Source organism: Bombus affinis, chromosome 5 (genome assembly GCF_024516045.1).
Source record: "Bombus affinis isolate iyBomAffi1 chromosome 5, iyBomAffi1.2, whole genome shotgun sequence".
Lineage (NCBI taxonomy): Eukaryota > Metazoa > Arthropoda > Insecta > Hymenoptera > Apidae > Bombus > Bombus affinis.
Genome location: NC_066348.1, coordinates 11779311 through 11797124, shown reverse-complemented (window position 1 = coordinate 11797124; position 17814 = coordinate 11779311). Strand labels below are relative to the sequence as shown.

The 17814-nt window shown below is 30.2% G+C and overlaps 5 protein-coding genes across 7 annotated transcripts in view; 3 read left to right on the top strand and 2 right to left on the bottom strand.

Annotated features, from left to right (window-relative positions):
* The window catches only part of LOC126916704 (rotatin), a 237586-nt gene that overhangs the window by 193665 nt on the left and 26107 nt on the right, over positions 1–17814 (bottom strand). The gene's annotated exons all lie outside the window — the stretch shown is intronic.
* Positions 4063–9202, top strand: LOC126916709 (probable protein phosphatase CG10417). The gene is made up of 6 exons (XM_050722771.1): positions 4063–4327; positions 4949–5228; positions 5390–6158; positions 6237–6387; positions 6482–6937; positions 7018–9202. Exons 1-6 carry the CDS (start codon positions 4217–4219, stop codon positions 7258–7260), a joined length of 2010 nt encoding a protein of 669 aa, XP_050578728.1. The 5' UTR covers positions 4063–4216; the 3' UTR covers positions 7261–9202.
* LOC126916732 (intraflagellar transport protein 20 homolog) lies at positions 9193–10572 on the bottom strand. Its single transcript, XM_050722822.1, has 3 exons — positions 10432–10572; positions 9625–9779; positions 9193–9433 (listed from the first exon to the last, which is right to left on the bottom strand). The coding sequence occupies exons 1-3, from the start codon at positions 10553–10555 to the stop codon at positions 9320–9322; spliced, it is 393 nt and encodes a 130-aa protein (XP_050578779.1). The 5' UTR covers positions 10556–10572; the 3' UTR covers positions 9193–9319.
* Positions 10941–14967, top strand: LOC126916726 (BTB/POZ domain-containing adapter for CUL3-mediated RhoA degradation protein 3). 2 transcript variants are annotated; one of them, XM_050722808.1, is made up of 5 exons: positions 10941–11103; positions 11333–11645; positions 11726–11924; positions 12070–12220; positions 14000–14967. In XM_050722808.1, the coding sequence occupies exons 1-5, from the start codon at positions 10941–10943 to the stop codon at positions 14005–14007; spliced, it is 834 nt and encodes a 277-aa protein (XP_050578765.1). In that variant the 3' UTR covers positions 14008–14967. The 2 variants fall into 2 exon arrangements, with proteins under 2 accessions (XP_050578765.1, XP_050578763.1); XM_050722806.1 differs by having other exon boundaries at positions 12070–14967.
* Positions 15782–17783, top strand: LOC126916725 (INO80 complex subunit B). Of its 2 annotated transcripts, none has more exons than XM_050722805.1 (6): positions 15782–15924; positions 16179–16344; positions 16476–16617; positions 16705–16938; positions 17035–17207; positions 17300–17783. In XM_050722805.1, the coding sequence occupies exons 1-6, from the start codon at positions 15879–15881 to the stop codon at positions 17430–17432; spliced, it is 894 nt and encodes a 297-aa protein (XP_050578762.1). In that variant the 5' UTR covers positions 15782–15878; the 3' UTR covers positions 17433–17783. The 2 variants fall into 2 exon arrangements, with proteins under 2 accessions (XP_050578762.1, XP_050578761.1); XM_050722804.1 differs by having other exon boundaries at positions 16431–16617.

Here is a 17814-nt window from a genome sequence, read left to right as displayed (position 1 = left end):
GAACTTGGACAGAAGTCCAGTCTCTCGAGTCGGTTCGTCCGCGTTCCGTGTTCATCGCTTTCCATTTTCTTCTGTCGCGATCAACGCTTCTATGCAACCTAATCGACGGGCATTCGACATCGGCTAACATCGGTAAACTGTTTGCCATTTTATAAATATACCATCGTATCTAGACGTTTTAGTCGATTTTTGATAACTAAATGAGAATCTTAAAATGTAGAAGTATCCTGAGAATTCATATAATATACGAAACCATAGAAATTTCTAAGTATTCGTTATAATATTTAATGGATGAAATAAATCATTATTTACGTATATCCCTATTTCTTTGCTTATATTCACAAAAACATGAAATTGCATAAAGACAAATTGCAATTGCAAGATACGCGAATATTGATGAAATATATAAAGTAATGACCGAAATACAATTATAGATTAAATTATTTATTTAAAAACTTACTAAAGTTAAAATTAGATGTAATTCGTTTTGTTTTATACTGATGTTAAAATAGCAAAAACTAAGCAAATATTGAGATACTTGATACGAGTTCCCATTTCGAGTCGTTCATGTGATACGTTTATTACGTTTGAGAGCGTAAGAGCACAGAAAATTGAAAGATGAGGCTTAATTGTATCGTTTGATTCTCGCTAGTTTATTCGTTCTGTTCATCGTTTTTCTTATTTACTGACTCCTTGAAACCAGAATAGATTCTTTCGTGACGGTACAATGCATTTGATCGCGTTACACGTAGATTGGAATGTGGAACTTTAAATTAACCCGTGAATGCACAATTTATACGGTCAATTTCACGATATATATATATATATATTCATATATATATATTCCTGATTCTCCAGCGACTACTCTGAGTCATTGATGATATGATTAACTCATCGCGCACAATCGTAGAATAATTGCTTACCACACAACACCTGCGATCTTTACATATTCAAATTTGAATCTATGCGTCGACGGTTTGATAAATAAATCATGAGAGGATGAGTGATGGGGAATCTTGAAATATAAGTACAAATTGTACATTTATTACTGATATAAATCCATTTCGTTCGATAAAAGGAAATACGAATTAAAAATTTCGGAACGTTGAGAAAGAACATTCAAAAAGCGCTTTATTTTTACGGTATAAGATATATTTTCCGGAATGATCAACTGATCTTTTTCGATTGTGCAGTGCAATCATGTGTTTCCACATTTGTTATGTAGATACGGTAGTGCTTGGTTTGGTATGCATTCCTACAATGTTCGTACATGTATACGTGCGGACCCAGATTCCTCGCAGCATACGTGATTATTATCAAATAGGACGTGAAATGCATGTGGCTTCGAGGAAAAAGGAGATTTGATCTGTGCATTCAATTAGTAATTGATTTACGGTTCGTTTCGATAGATCAGCCAAGAAAAATCTTGGAAACTAGAAAATTTTCATCTACGTATATAACTGTATATTTTAACAACATTTCTGAACATTATGATTGTGTGTTATAAAAATACAGAATTTTTTACCAGTAAAAATAATATTTTTCTGGTGTTGCTGTTCAGGAGAATAAGTCGTGTAAATGATAGTATTCTAATAAAGTATAACCATTTTATTTTTTTTTTTTTATATCTTGTGTTTTTAATCGCGCTCTTGAATCGAATCGCTTGGGTGAGGATGTATTACATACATACATAAAATTCAGATGAATTTAAAGCGGGATACAATGAAATGAATTCTTTTCTGTATCGAATCCTCCAAGTAAGAACGTACGTTTTATGCAAAACTACGCATAATATTTCGATTAAATTAAAATACGTCATATCCCGGTAAGTTCCATTCAGTTTTGCAACTATTCATTGAATGTATCACGTTTGCACTCTGAGGTAATTGACTTCCTGTGCACGCGATCTTTTTCATTAATAGACAATGTTTGTAATTACGTATTATTCATTCTCTTTCATCCTTTGTGCAACACGTACGAAAAGAATTGTAACTATCGCTTTCAAACATCATTTTTCTCATAATTTTGTTTTCTTGTAAGCAAAATATAATTCATCGTTCATATTAATAATAATATCATTCATAAACATTAAAGTTAATGTCTAAAGCAAAGTATATACATTTTTTATTCGTTATAGATAAAGATGTACCAAAAATTCATAATTTGGACAAGAAGATGTAATCTATGAATTTATAAAAATCTTCAATCCCCTAAAATCTTAAGAATCTTTAACATCTACAAAAGATAGAAAATGTAGAGATCTTCGCATTGAACGGGTATATCAGAACGTGTTCTTACAAATTTCATGAATTTTAAACATTCCCCTGTTGTTTTCAACGACCAAGGGAAGTTAGAAATCAGAACTCAATGATGGTTTGAGGGCCGTGACAGACATCAGAGATACTAGAACGATTTCGAGTAACGCGAGATTACGTGGCGCTGCTACTTTCGCTGCTGGCGCCTTATTTGCCTAGGTGCGTTTAGGTGAAACAGATATACATATAGAGTACAATATACAGCACAACATAGAAGCTAGCCGCGACTTCATTCCTCACGGCCCGGCGCGCCGCGAATCGATAAACGGCGACCATCACGCAACACATAAACCCATCCTCGCTAACCACCCCGACCTCTACGACCGGCTGCACCATTCCCCGGATCGTACGGCATCTGTACGCTACACATCGTGTTATCATTAAAGTAGACAGAGCTTTCGGTACATCGACACTTTCAATAATGACGTAACGTCTTCTCTCCATCCTTTTCATTCATTTACTGATCTCGTTTCTCTTTCATATCTTTTCGCATCTTCCTTCTTTCCGTACTCTAATTTTCAATTCTAAACCGATGGAATCGATGAATTTTAGGATAATAGAGATCTTTAATTGCGATAAACATCGATTTTGCTACATCTAACTTGAACCATGATATAGCACTTCCACTCTTCTTCTTACCCTACATTCACTCACTAATCTCGTTTCTTCGCACTCGTATGCATTCGATTGGATGCTTCACCCATCTTTTTAGGCGTTCTTTTTCTTTTTACGTGTATCGATAACCATAGAATCAGCCTGAAAACAAGAAGATTATGTATCTTTGTGCGATTTCGATGACTTTTTTTAATAGAGATTTGAGAACAACTTGTGAAGTACTTACATTATAAAACAATCATTCCAAAATTCTTTAAGCTAAAAGGAATTATTTGTGTCATACATTGCTCTCTAGCGGAAAAGAATGAACTTAAAAATTTGGAAGAACAGGTATACAAAACGGGGAGAACGTGACAGATTTACTAAAGAGGAAAGCAAGTATCTGAGTATCCGGAAACGAGGTTATTCTAGATCGTATGCAATAGCGGCGAATGTGAATCATTATCATTTGCATTCATAATATGTAGTTGCAAGGTACTTAAACATAATCGCTACTTTCAGTAATATACAATGCATACGCGTGTATCTTATTAGGAATATAATAGATAAAACATGGATAAAAACGATTATCCACTATATGTAGATCTTAAATTGATAGAATGTGCAAAACATACTCTTTAACCTTAATTTTGTTACAATATACAAGCTCAAAAGTGTACATTGAAAGTATACAATTATATAAAATCTGTAAAACAAATAATTCCGCGTACTTCTCTGTTCTATTAGATTTATCTGTTTATTTACTTTATAATGTGGGAGTGTATAATGTACATACCTATACTTACACACATTACACACATGTGAAACATAACGCTAAACACATACCTGCATACGTGGTTCAAATCCGATCGTGTAACGTCTTCACGATGTACCTTCATCATTATTTAATGAACAAATTATATTTGTAATCCATATATATTTAATCTTTTTGAATTATTTTCAAATGAAATAAATGATAAATTAAATACAAGCGCAATCCATTATATTAAAAAACTGGGAAAAATACTTTATCATGTTGAAACAGATACACTTTTACGAAAGAAGATCGAATAGCATTCTGTAACGAGCAAAAATCGTCGAAAGTTTGGCGCGAAAATGAAGTGCGCATGTAAGAAAAGTGGCGGACTAGGTGGAGCTAGCAGCGCAGTGAAAACAGAAACCCAAACCGGTCATGGAGGCTAGTTAACGACTGTGCGCCGCGCTTGTGAATAGTAATTTCACCAGAATATTGTGATATTTACACGGACGACAGAAAATCGACAGAAATATCGCCGGTTTAGACGAAAATGGGTGCATACCTGTCAGAACCGATTACGAAAAAAGTATCGAGCGACGAAGCAGGCAAGAATGTCGCATTCGGCGCGAGTTCCATGCAAGGCTGGCGAATTAGTCAAGAGGTAAGCTAAAACCCTCGAGCGGCCAGTGCACCGTTACCCAGTTTCGTTTCGGTCAGAGAACGGTTTGCCGGTTCACCGTTTCACCAGAGTATTACGACATTCATCCTGATCTATCGCAAACGTAATCCATCTATGTGTCGAAGCGCGAAATTCATTCTATTCGATTCGAGAACGACAAATACTGCGTTGATAGTAACAAGAGTGCTTCGGCGTTTCGCTTGTGAACAAAACAGTACTGTTGCAAAATTAAGAATATTCATTGTCATGGTTCGAAGCCACTTCCGAAATGAAAGTTTTCACAGCCTATGAACGCTTCACGTGTTTCAGATTAATCTAATTAACCTGTTATTGTTTTTAATATAAATATCAATAACAGTACAATGCTATCATCTGTTTTAGAATTTAGAAATAGATAAATAATATCATTGTTAAACTCACTGTGCCCAGAATAATATTTGTTATCCATGTTAGAATAACTTTCTAGTAGTAACCTTATTTATTAATTAAAATATTAATTTTATATGTACATATGATAACTCACATGAATCTTTTTAAAAAATTTCCAATCGATATATATATAAAATATACATTTGAATAAAAAATATAATTATTTCTTTATAGGATGCACATAACTGTTGCATAGATTTTGATGAAAATGTTTCATTATTTGCTGTATATGATGGTCATGGTGGTCATGAAGTAGCAACATACTGTGCAAGTAATTTACCAGATTTTATTAAACAAACTGATGCGTACAAGAAAGGAGACATTAGGCAAGCTTTACTTGATGCCTTTCTGGGCTTTGATGCCACACTTGAAAAACCTGAAGTAGTTAGTATCCTTAAAGAACTTGCAGGGACATCTACATCAGATAAGAAAAAAGATGAGTTGAATGAATCTGGTGCGTTTCTTTTTGTATTCAAACTATATTTTCATATAAATTACATTTTCATAAGTTAAGCCAATAATTATTATATTTCATAATTATTAGTTTGTTCCATCTATTTCTTTGTACAAAAATATGTTTAATAAAGTTGTCTTCATACATTACATTGCACATAGATGAAGAAGAAAATGTTAATAATCTATGTATGGAGGCAACAATGCCATTGGAAGAAGTAATGGCAAAATATCAATCAGAATTGAATCCTAATGTAAAAAATCTAAAAAACGAAAAATGCAGTAAAAGAGTATGTTCTGCAAGCCCTTATTTACGTGGCCGAAGAGGTAAAGAAAAAGCAAGCTCTTCATCATCCGGCGCCGGATGTTCATCATCTTCGTCATCTTGGAATACAAATGAAACCGACGTGAGTAGTTCCAGCCAACCATGTGGGTCGACTTTATCTAATATAACGAAGAGAAATGAATCTGAATGTCCTGGAAACAATGAAGCTGAACAAGTTCTTGATTCAACTACAAGTAATGGAAATGCACATGTCTCTGCACCAGTAGGATCAACAGCAGATGTGGAGGCAACAAAAAGTGCAGATATGCCTGATAGCTCTGAAGATGTAAACAAAAAAGTTACAAGTCCTGATAAAATTACATGTACAGAAGAATTAAATGCAAATGAAGTAGAATTAAATGGTGCAGAATCAAAACGAATTGAAGATGCTGATAGCAGTAAGGGTGGGGGTGATAATGTATCAAGCAGTTCATGTACTCCAGTAGAGAATGGAGATGCAGGACAGCAAGAACGTATAACTAGTACTGGTAGAAGAAGAATTCAACCTATCACTTTATATCATACTCTTTTAAAAAAAGACAACGAAGATTCTGAGGATGATGATGACGATGAAAATGATGAAACATTTGATGGTGTCCCAGAAAGGTAAACAACTTAAATGGGTAAACATAATATAATATAAAATTATCCATATATTTTTTCCATTACACTCCTATTATATAGTTTTAGCGATGAAGATGATATAGAAGATATTGACGAAGATGAAAGCGAGGAAGATGAAGATGAAGACGAAGACGAAGATGAGGATGGAGATGCTAATATCGACGAGGACGATGACGATGATAGTGAAAGTCTTATGATGGATACAGAAGAGGTATGATGACTTTTTTATAAAATATATCCCACTATTTGCGCTATGATATACATATAATTATGTTAAAATAAACATGAATTATTAATTTATACAGCCAGGTTATGATAGTGGATGCACAGCAGTAGTTGCAGTTTTAAAAGGGAATGAATTATATGTAGCAAATGCTGGAGATTCCCGTTGTGTATTATGCAGAGATGGTCAGGCTATAGAGCTTAGTCTAGATCACAAACCTGAAGATGAACCGGAAATGGAACGTATAGTAAAAGCTGGTGGCAAAGTGACAGCTGATGGTAGAGTAAATGGTGGCCTTAATTTATCAAGGGCACTTGGGGACCATGCTTATAAACAAAATGTAAACTTACCACCACAAGAGCAAATGATCTCTGCACTTCCTGATGTGAGGCATATCACAATTGAACCAGAAAAAGATGAGTTTATGGTGCTTGCGTGTGATGGTATCTGGAATTTTATGTCGAGTCAAGATGTTGTACAATTTATTCGTACTCGTTTGACACAAAATTACGAAAAATTATCAAAAATATGTGAAGAGGTACAAAATATACTTGATCACTTCTTTTCTTATCATCGTTCAAAATGTATATTATTATTAATAAAAATGTTTCATTGTAGTTATTTGACCACTGTCTAGCACCTGATACTTGTGGTGATGGTACAGGATGCGACAATATGACTGCTGTAATAGTGCGATTTAAGTCGTCGACTGATGCTGCAACGAATAGCACTGTTGCTGAAGTATGTACTGCTAAAAGATCGCTATCGCCACCTATACCTACAGAAGAAAATAATGATTGTATTGTGCAAGAAGATACGATGAATTCTTGTAAACGTCTTAAGACCGAAGCAACTATGTGAGAAATGTGTTAAATGCTATGAACTGTTACAATCTCTGGAAACAGATGAGTGAATGTGAATTTATGTAAAATTATGTAATTCTATAAAACTGTGAATTTTGAGCAGATACTCAATGGTGATCGATACCAGTTACTTCAAATATCATGTAAAGTATATTAGTACTGGCTATTGGTGGCAGACTGATCAATTGGAGCATATGAGGATGATACTTTACTGCTAATATTTCGACGCTTTAGTGCTTAATCTGATACGAATAGACAGTGTTCTTTTTCATTTAAATTAAAAACAATTGGTTTTCAAAACTGTTTCACTACATCTGTTATTACTGGACAGTGTACTATACGGTCTAAAATTTGATAATGTCATGTACAAAATATATGAGGCAGTTATATAAACATAATTCTGTACAATTAACAAAATAATAAATATTTCACTTTATAAGTACTTTCTATGGTAATGATAAGGTAGATGATAAGTATAAATAAAATCACTCTAAAATCATTTACTAAGTCAAAGCCTTGTAAGATTTTACAAATAATATAAGGTATCATAATGATTAGATTAACAATAAATTTCTCAAGTTAAAAATTTTTTTAATGACTCAATATTTTGTGTATCTTAACTATTTTATATCCTTATTGATCAGAATTCAATTATACATCATCTCATTTGCTCCATTAACATGAAATACGGAATATACTCTTTGAGTTTTTAGATAACATCCATAGTAGATATGTAATTGTACATATTTATAAATTTAGACTATAGGATTTATATTTGTAATTTAACGTGATACCATTTCTTATTTTTACGAAATAAAGTTTATTTTTGAATCCCTGGGTATAGTGGTTGAATGGATGGGTGTGCGAGTAGTCTTAAAATGTGTAAACTGTATTGCATAATAACGCTAAGTGCGTAATACGCATTGCTAATTTGTGATCTTGTACTAAAAATATTGTTAAAAGGATAATAGTTATGTTATGGAATACTATCTACTTAAACTGTTTAACATATTTTTTAAATATCTGACAGTGTCATACATTCTGTAAGTTTATGACAACATGAAAATAATGTTTCTAAAAAAACAATAAAATTATAGATTAAATTTAAACATACAAACATTTTGAAAATTAATAAGATATGTATCGGAAACAAACTAATTTATCATAAGAAACATGTAAAAAGTGAGGATGAAAAAAATATTTAAATTATTTATATCTTTTTAAGAAATACATACTTTATTTTAATGCCAATTATTGTATCTACATTATGTGCTTACAAGCGTTTTTCGTCTTATATGACTAATTAAATTCTTTTTCTGTGTAGTTACAATACATAAGTAAGAAACATTTTTAACAACTAAACTTTAAAATAGAAACCCAACTTCATAAATCTTTTTTTATCTTACAACCATGGTTTCATTATATCACTATTTCACCATAACGTGAACATACAATGCGGACAACGATTGTCTATTCACAAAACATACAAAGTTTATATTCGATAAAATAATATAGATGTTAGATAAATAATTAATATAAATTGATCACCTGCGATGTCTTTAAGATTGCTTCAAGTTTTGTATTGTTATTCATCTTTTGCAACTGCTCACATATAATTGCGGCTATTAATAGGCAGTAATTATATAACAGCATTGTTTACAATTATAACGAAAAAGCAATCATAATTTTTACGGAAAACAAATAATACCATTATCAAAATGATTAGTAGTATATGAATATTAGAGACAGTATGTAGAATGATTCAGAACTGATGTGCCTTTCTGATTCAGGGGTTGGGAACCTTCAGAATATGTGTGTATATCTGATGCCGTCTTATTAAGAAGGGTTTAAACCTCGATACCGTCTTAACTGCAAACTTCGTCATGAACTTATGTATAAATATCTTGTTTCATAATATATGTCACTCTAATTATGTTTAATAGTTTTTATTTATTCTCCTTATTTTGATCAACTTTTGACGTAAAAAAGTACAGACATACGTTCATAATGTACATAATTGAATTAAGTGTATCAATTCTAATTACAAATTCAACTCTTTAATTCACCGTTAATTGTTCAATAGTTTCTAACTGTTCCATTTCGATCTTTTTTAGGGAATCGTATTGTATACGAAGTCTCTCAAGTTCCATAGATTTTTCAATAATCTGTGCCTGTAATTTAATATATAAATGTTGTTTCTAAATTGCTTAATAAATTAAAACTTATTAAATATACATTTACATTCGCCAACTTCATAAATTTTATATAGTCATATATAAAGTTAACGTTTATTTTATTTTAAAACTTGATTATTTTCAATAAATAATTGTTATACAATAAACTATTTTAATTTTTAAATGACCTGAATTTGTTGTTTTTGAGCATCCCTTTCTTTTGCAACAGAACGGAGTAAATTCCGAGTTCCAATAGTTTTCATCTTCTCTTTTTCCACCTCATTTGCCAACTGATCTATTATTTGTATAAATTCATCGGAATTCATTTGAAATTCGGTAATTTCTGAGGAATAAAGAACAGTATCGAGTCAAAAAAGAGAACACATGTATAAAATAAATATTTAAAAAATCATATTAGAAATTGTTTCGTGGTACAATTATAGGTGCAAAAGATGTATTTTATATAAAAATTTAGAACATATTATTCTAAATATATGTATCATACATACAATTTAATTATTTTTAGTATTATATATTATTAAATTTAAACATAAGTTACTATAATTATATTCAGTAAGATAAGCTTTGAAAACGAATTGTTTATGTAGTGATAGATACGTATTTATATGATAAATGATAATAATAAAAAAATAAACAACTTCTATGTGTATATATAATTTTTTAATTTATTAGCTAGTGATATACATCAAATTTCAAATTATTATAGTAGCGGTGCTTTTAAAATACTGATCAGAAGCAACCGAAGGCGGCAATACAGATGGCAGTAATTACTATAGGGAAACATGTAGTACAAGCATTTGTTTTGCACAGAGAGTATACTTAACAATTGCTGGATGTACAAAAAATAAGAAATAACGCGGTAAGTTAACTGAAAAACCTTGTAAAAAATCTTGTTTGTTTAAATCGTATATGTCAAAAGTGTACGCGTATACACATTACTTTGCATGAATTGTGATAATTCCGATAAAACTTACTCGAAACAAAATTTTGACATTCTTCTTTAAGCTTATTCGTCTGATTTGCAACTTCTGGTTCTAATACACGAATTTTACTTAAATCATCAATATAAATTCCATACTTTGCTAAAGGGTCAGCCATTTTCTTAAATAAACAAACGATCGACTCTTAGGTAGCTGCGCCTGCGCGTATCCAGAACTAGTCTTCGTTTCTTCGTACTAGTCACTCGCCAAAATGGGAATACGATAGGGTATATTTTTTGCCGAGTCGTAAGACACGAAAGAGTAGTGAATCGTGTTTTATTTAATAAGATTTTAATATATAAGATGAGACTAATAAATGCCACATAAAACATCTTTGTGCTGGTTACCGTTTATCAATGCGTTGACACTCAAGAGACGCAACGCTTTGTTCTTTCTCTGTTATATATTTTACATCTAATATTTAAAAATCGATATATTTCTTCATCAATTTATTTATTAACGTTGATACTTGGCGGTTTGATATATTATCATTATCATCCGTTATGTCCGGAAATCACAAAGCAGGAATTAAATATCCTTCGGAATATGTTAAGCTCAATATCGGCGGTTCTCTACATTACACTACTTTAGGGACACTCCAAAAACATGACACTATGTTACGTGCTATGTTCAGTGGCCGCATGGAAATTCTTACAGATCCCGAAGGTGACATTTTACAATTTTGTTAAAATTTAATATGATAATGAATTATACTTTGCACGTTTTATTCTTTTGCAGTATCAATTGAAATTTCACGACTTAATAAAAAGTCATATTTGAAATCTTCTAATATGGAATCATATTTTCATTTATAAAAATCTCATTTAATACCTTTTTTTTAAGGAATGCAATCATTGTCTTTCATTTACTTAAAACCTATAAATATAATTTACAGGCTGGATATTAATAGACAGGTGCGGGAAACATTTTGGAACAATCTTGAATTTTTTAAGGGACGGTTCAGTTCCATTACCAGAAAGCACTAAAGAAATGGCAGAATTACTTGCAGAAGCAAAATATTATTGCATTAGCGAATTAGCTAAATCTTGTGAACAAGCGCTTCTTCGAAAGGAGAGAGAAGCAGAACCTATTTGTAGAATTCCACTTATTACTTCTCAAAAGGAAGAACAATTATTAATTAGCAGTACTACTAAACCAGTAGTAAAGTTGCTTGTTAATAGGCACAATAACAAATATTCATATACAAGGTGATAATACGTGCTTCCTAGAAATTGCAGTATGCAATGAAACAAAGAATGAATAAATATAAAAAGCCTTGTCTTTACAGTACATCAGACGACAATCTCTTAAAAAACATAGAATTATTCGACAAAATGTCCCTTAGATTTGGTCGTAGAGTACTATTTATTAAAGATGTAATTGGCTCCAGTGAAATTTGCTGTTGGACATTTTATGGTCATGGTCGCAAAGTTGCAGAAGTTTGTTGCCACTCAATTGTCTATACAACTGACAAAAAACACACAAAGGTAATCTCAAATGTATATGTAACAGATTTAATTGTATATATCCTATGTGATTATGAATATAATATGTAATATGATATGTAATGTAAAGTAACATGCCAGACTTCAATGTAGAAAAAACAATAAATATTTAATTTATAATACATAGGTTGAGTTTCCAGAGGCCAGAATTTATGAAGAAACATTAAATATTTTGTTATATGAACATCGAAATGGTCCTGACCAAGAATTAATGCAAGCAACGTCATCGCGCGGTGCAGTTAGTGGTGCACCACCTTGTACGTCAGATGAAGAAGAGGGTGAGCGTTCAGGCTTGGCTCGCCTTCGCTCCAACAAACAAAACACCAACTGACCCAACCTTACCTCTTTTACCCCTCCTAATCCAGCGACCCTTAACGTCGTTCGAGTCCTCGCTCTTAAAACGCGAGCCAATTCGAAGTAAGATGTGTGAAAACGGAAACTAAGCAAAATTTTATATATACATGCATACATATATAGACATCTACGCATGTACACTTATATATATATGTATGTATTCTCTCGTACAAAATTGAACGATCAATATGGTTAGACTTGATTATTAGTTGTACCACTAAGTTTACAGTCTTACACTTTCTTATAATCGATATTTATACATCCTAATTATTTCACATATCTGGGATCATTTATAGAACAGAATGACAAATTCGTCTTAGATTTATTTATACATTTATTATATCTTAAGATGTAGAAATATGTGAAAATGTGATATGAATACGTTTTCGTATTTCTTATTTTCAGATCATAAATTTTTAAAAGAACATAAATACGAGTACTGTTTATGTGCCAAATATTCATGTTAGAAGTGAAACAAGAATAAGTCGAAGTTGCCATTCTGTGATCAATGGAATTATTTACTCTTATACTCTATAACAACTTTTAAGCAGTTATTTAGAGTACTAAATTATATAATAAAGTTGCACAACATAGGATTGCATTGTTACCTGTTATAAGTATTATTATTACTATATAATTATATTATTACTATTATGGTTATTACAATTATATTATGATGATGATGATGATTATTATTATTATCATAGCTATAAACTCGACATGTTTATATTTTTTTTACAGAACAAAATTCTATGTGTCAATAAATTAATAAAATAAAAGATGTGCTTATATGTACTTGCATTTTCCAACTTAAGTTCTACTAAACTGCTTAAAGGATGGTGCGGAGTGAACACTGCCAGTAAAATAATTTTGATGGAGTATATAAATTAGCCTGGTGCAATTTAAAAATGAATTCAAATTATAATTGGTTCTTCGACCTTAAAGTTACAAATGTTGGTCCTTTATTATGAACAAGACAAAGACTTTTATAAGCACGTAAGCTTTGTGTTAATTTTTATATATCATTCCAAAATGTGGTACGTTTTTCTCATATTAATGCTTTTACTTTGCTTACACGCTTCCACTTATAAAAACAAATGTATTATGATTCAATGAATACTGCAAATTAATATCACATATTCTTTTTAACATGGTGCAAACTCCTATATTTAATGAAGGGACCATATGTATTCCTATCTTGTACCTACAGTTATTTTGCTGTAGGAAAGTATATGAAAATCATTCATTAGTTCTTGAATTATTAAATTCTTGAATCGAAATCTCATTTTATTCTCCCGAATACAAGACGATATATCTAATATATTACAATAATATAAATATAACAAAATTTTACAACAAAAAACAGTTTAAGTTCCTATAATTTTATGTAAGAAAAATACCGGTATTATAGCTAGCGAATGTGGTTCATATTTCGTATTTATTATAAATCTCTATAGTTAATAAAATTATGTAACATGTAAATTAAGGTAAATGCAATATATATTATATTAATCAAAACATTATTGCTGCTTGAATTTTTCAACCTCACAGTAGAGCACATTTAATGGCCTTCTTTGGCAGGTAAAAGAGACACGAGCTATAACATTTCTTCAAATTACATATTCTCATATATAAAATGAATAGAATTAGTTATTCTTAAAAATAAATTAAAAACTGTACTGATTATTTATCTTTTCTTTCAGGAAACTAGTACGTCCCATCAAAATACATAGGGTAGCCATGGTCCGCTTATTAAATCAGCGAAATTCTTAATTTAGCCACATTGTACAAACCAGCACCGTTTATTATTTAAAATATATAAAAAGTTTTGTGTGTGTCTTGTATCCGGGTGAATTGATTACCTATTAAAATTTTCAACATACATAAGCATATACATAGTTCTGTAATTCAATTTACTTAGAATTTAAAAATTCATCTAAATACCGCTCAAACAAGAAAATTCTTTCTTATTTGCACTCTTTGTCTAGGGTTCACATTTACTTATACTTTTAAATTTACATATTGAGAATGTATACACAATTTCACAGATGACTTTGCAAACTTGCCAAAATGTATTAACGGTAAAATATTAAATAGTAACATCATAAAAGGAACAATATTAAATTCTATCTACTAGATGTATAAATACCCCTAGTATAAGTACATGCACATGTAAATACTATTATTGTTACAAAAGACTAGAAATGATATTATATTTGATAATACTTTATGAAAAATAGATTAAACTATAACTTTTTTATAGGTTTAAGTTTATATGACATTAAGTATAATAATATTCATGTTTCAATAAATTATTCGTGCATCCTCCTATATATATATATATATATACATTCTAGATACATTAACTATGGAAGTCTTCGCACATACCATTGAATGCCACAAAATTTCATTACAAAATTAGTGCCAAAACGAAGTATGTTATTATATGACGATATATGTATTCTATTTAAATGAAAATTACACTTTTATTAGATGTACTTGAAAAGATTTTTGTAGACCAACTGTATGTGAATAAATAAAAATATGTTAGTCATAGAAAAGATAATAATATTTAACATTATGTTAATGGAATGCTATACATGTGAAAATCAGGATTTTTAATAAAATTAATATTATTGTATAAATGTAATAAATATATACATTAAAATCATCTTTTGGTCAATGATATTTAATTATTATAAATTGTATTTATTTTACTATTGTTATCATACCATGAATATTATTTTAGTATATAGACTGGCTCAACTAAACAGGATTAACTAAATATCCGCCTTATTTACCGTTATAACTTCTTAGGACAAAGTTAGGACAAAGTGATGGTGGAAATAATTTCTTTTTGTAATCATTTCTTTTATGTGATTTCAAGATTATCAGTTTTGGTTAAATTGAATGTCATATATATTTTTCGATCTACTTGTAGATCTAAAAAAAAGAACTTCAATAACCATACCGTCCCCATCATTTAATTTTAAGATATTTGGGAGTAAAGTGTGTGACAAATTAAAAAATCGAATTTTTCCGCTAGGCAAAATTTGTTAACTTTTGAGGGCTTAAATGAAAGTTTAGAACGTAAGGAATTAATTAAAATTAGTTTTATCTAATTGTTCTTCCTCGTTTCTTAATTATGTTATAACAAAAAACAAATTTTCTCTCTGTTATGTTACAAGCAAGTTTAAAAAATCATCCGATTAACTAAGAAACACTATAACCACCTAGCAGTGAAATGATGGAACTAATCTCTTTATTATAAAATTAAAAAATGAAATTTCTCGGTTTATGAGGCGAATTCTTGAACTATTCAGGAATTAAATCAACGCTTTAACCTTCCAGAAATCCTTTCTGTGTAATATTATTCTGATTTCTTATATAATTAATTATATGCAATTAGTGCAAAGTATCCTATTTTAGATATGGTGGCACCACCTGACTCGGCGAAGCAGTAGTACTAATAAGAAGCATAATTTTTACTAAATAGATGGCACCACTACATCTAAAATACGGCGCCACAGTTTTGTTTCATATTGTTTGTTGACACGTTGAGGAGTACAGGTTTATAACAAAATGGGTAAAACGAAAGATGTAAGTTCGGATGAAGAAAGGACTTTAGGTACGACTTTCGATGTGTTAAAAAATTAACATTTAGTTTACGTTGAGATGGAAATATTTATTATATTTTTCGTTTTATAACTTTCATTATTCATTTTTAGGCTAAGTATATTAAAGATTTAATATCATCATTAAAGGATTTCAATGACGCTTTACAAAAATCTGCTTCGTGAAAAATTTAATACTTTTTATATGCATTTATGTTTACTTGTAATGATCTTTCAATATTTATCTTATATATCGTTTTTCTTTTAGAAACTAGTGAAGTATCTCCACAAAAGAGACATAAAAAGCATAAACATAAAAAGCACAAAAAAAGGAAAGTTACTCACAATGATAATGATGGCTTTAATGATGTTGCTACAGAAACAGAAAAAAAGAAGACATTTCGAGTTAAAATAAAAAAAGATGATGAAAAAGGGTAAGTAAAATAAAAAGGAGCAATAGATTAGATATTATGTCATTTTATAAATAATGGAGATATATTTATTTTAATATTTTTTGTAGTTTAGAAAAACCTCGTGAGAAAATACAAAAAACATCTAATCTTAGCATCGCAGGTGCAAGCACTGTGCTATCACCAAAGACTGCAACAAAGAAAAAGGTTCCAAAAAGTAGTAAAGGTAAAGATAGTGGCACTAGTAGTGAAGAAGAACGATGGCTTGATGCAATTGAATCTGGAAAACTTGAAGAAGTAAGTAATTGTAATTAGTGTTTATAATATTGATTTCTTTATAAATAGGTTTTATTTATTATAGATTAAATATGTGTTTTATTCTAGGTGGATGATGAGCTAAAAAAGATTAAACCAAAGGATCCAAAATTAATGACAGCACGTCAAAGAGCTATGTTTGAAAGAAAGACTGATACAGAACCAAATCCAGCTGTTGAACAACTTATGTCTTTACCAACTGGATACAAAGAAAAGGTTATGACAGCTGAAGCTATACAGAAAGCTGCTCTTAAATCCTTGAAAAGGAAACAACTTGCTGATGAGAAAAGAGAAAAAGATAAAGTATGAAATAACAATAAAAAATAAATATAATTACTATTAAATAGTATAATGGATTCTATATAAATAGTATTTAATATTATACTTTTATTCCCATAGAAAAAGACAATGGAAAGATTACTGAAAAAGCAAGAATCTAAGGCTTCTAAAATTATTGGTAAAGGGAAACCTTGTAGAAGGCAAGTTCCCTTGGTTACATACCGTTTAACACTTGAAGGAAGTTCAATATCTTTACCTCCTGGAGAAGATTTTCCATTACAGCCTACAGAGGAGTAAGTCAAAATGATAGATAGTTTAAGAAATTTAATTGAAATGTTTGTAAAATCAAATTATTATATTATTTTGTTGTATTTTTCTTTTTCAGAAAGGAACCACCCATACGAGCTCTTTGTGGTGTAAATCAGTGTAAAAAGCCCAAAAAATATTCATGCTCAAAAACGGGTGTACCATTATGCAGTTTAGAATGTTACAAAATTAATTTAGCTCTATCTGTATAATTAGTTAATATTTGAACTTGTCTGTGTTAATGTATATACATCACACTACATTTTTTAATATACATCATTATTGAACAGTTTTACAAAGAAGATAAATATAGATAGTGTAAAATACGAAATATATATTATATTTAAAAGAAATTAGATTTTTACAAGATGAGATTACAAGATCATTTACAAGATTAGATTTTACTTTTTTTAGATTTTAGACTACAATTGTTAATATTACGACTAATTTGTAAATATTTTGTACATATCATTATGTAACTTTCATTGTAGTATTTCGAATATGAGTATTTAGAAAATGAGTTTATGTACATAATTGGAATATATAAAGCAGAGAAAAAAATATATGTAATAAATATTTATTACCTGCTTTTGA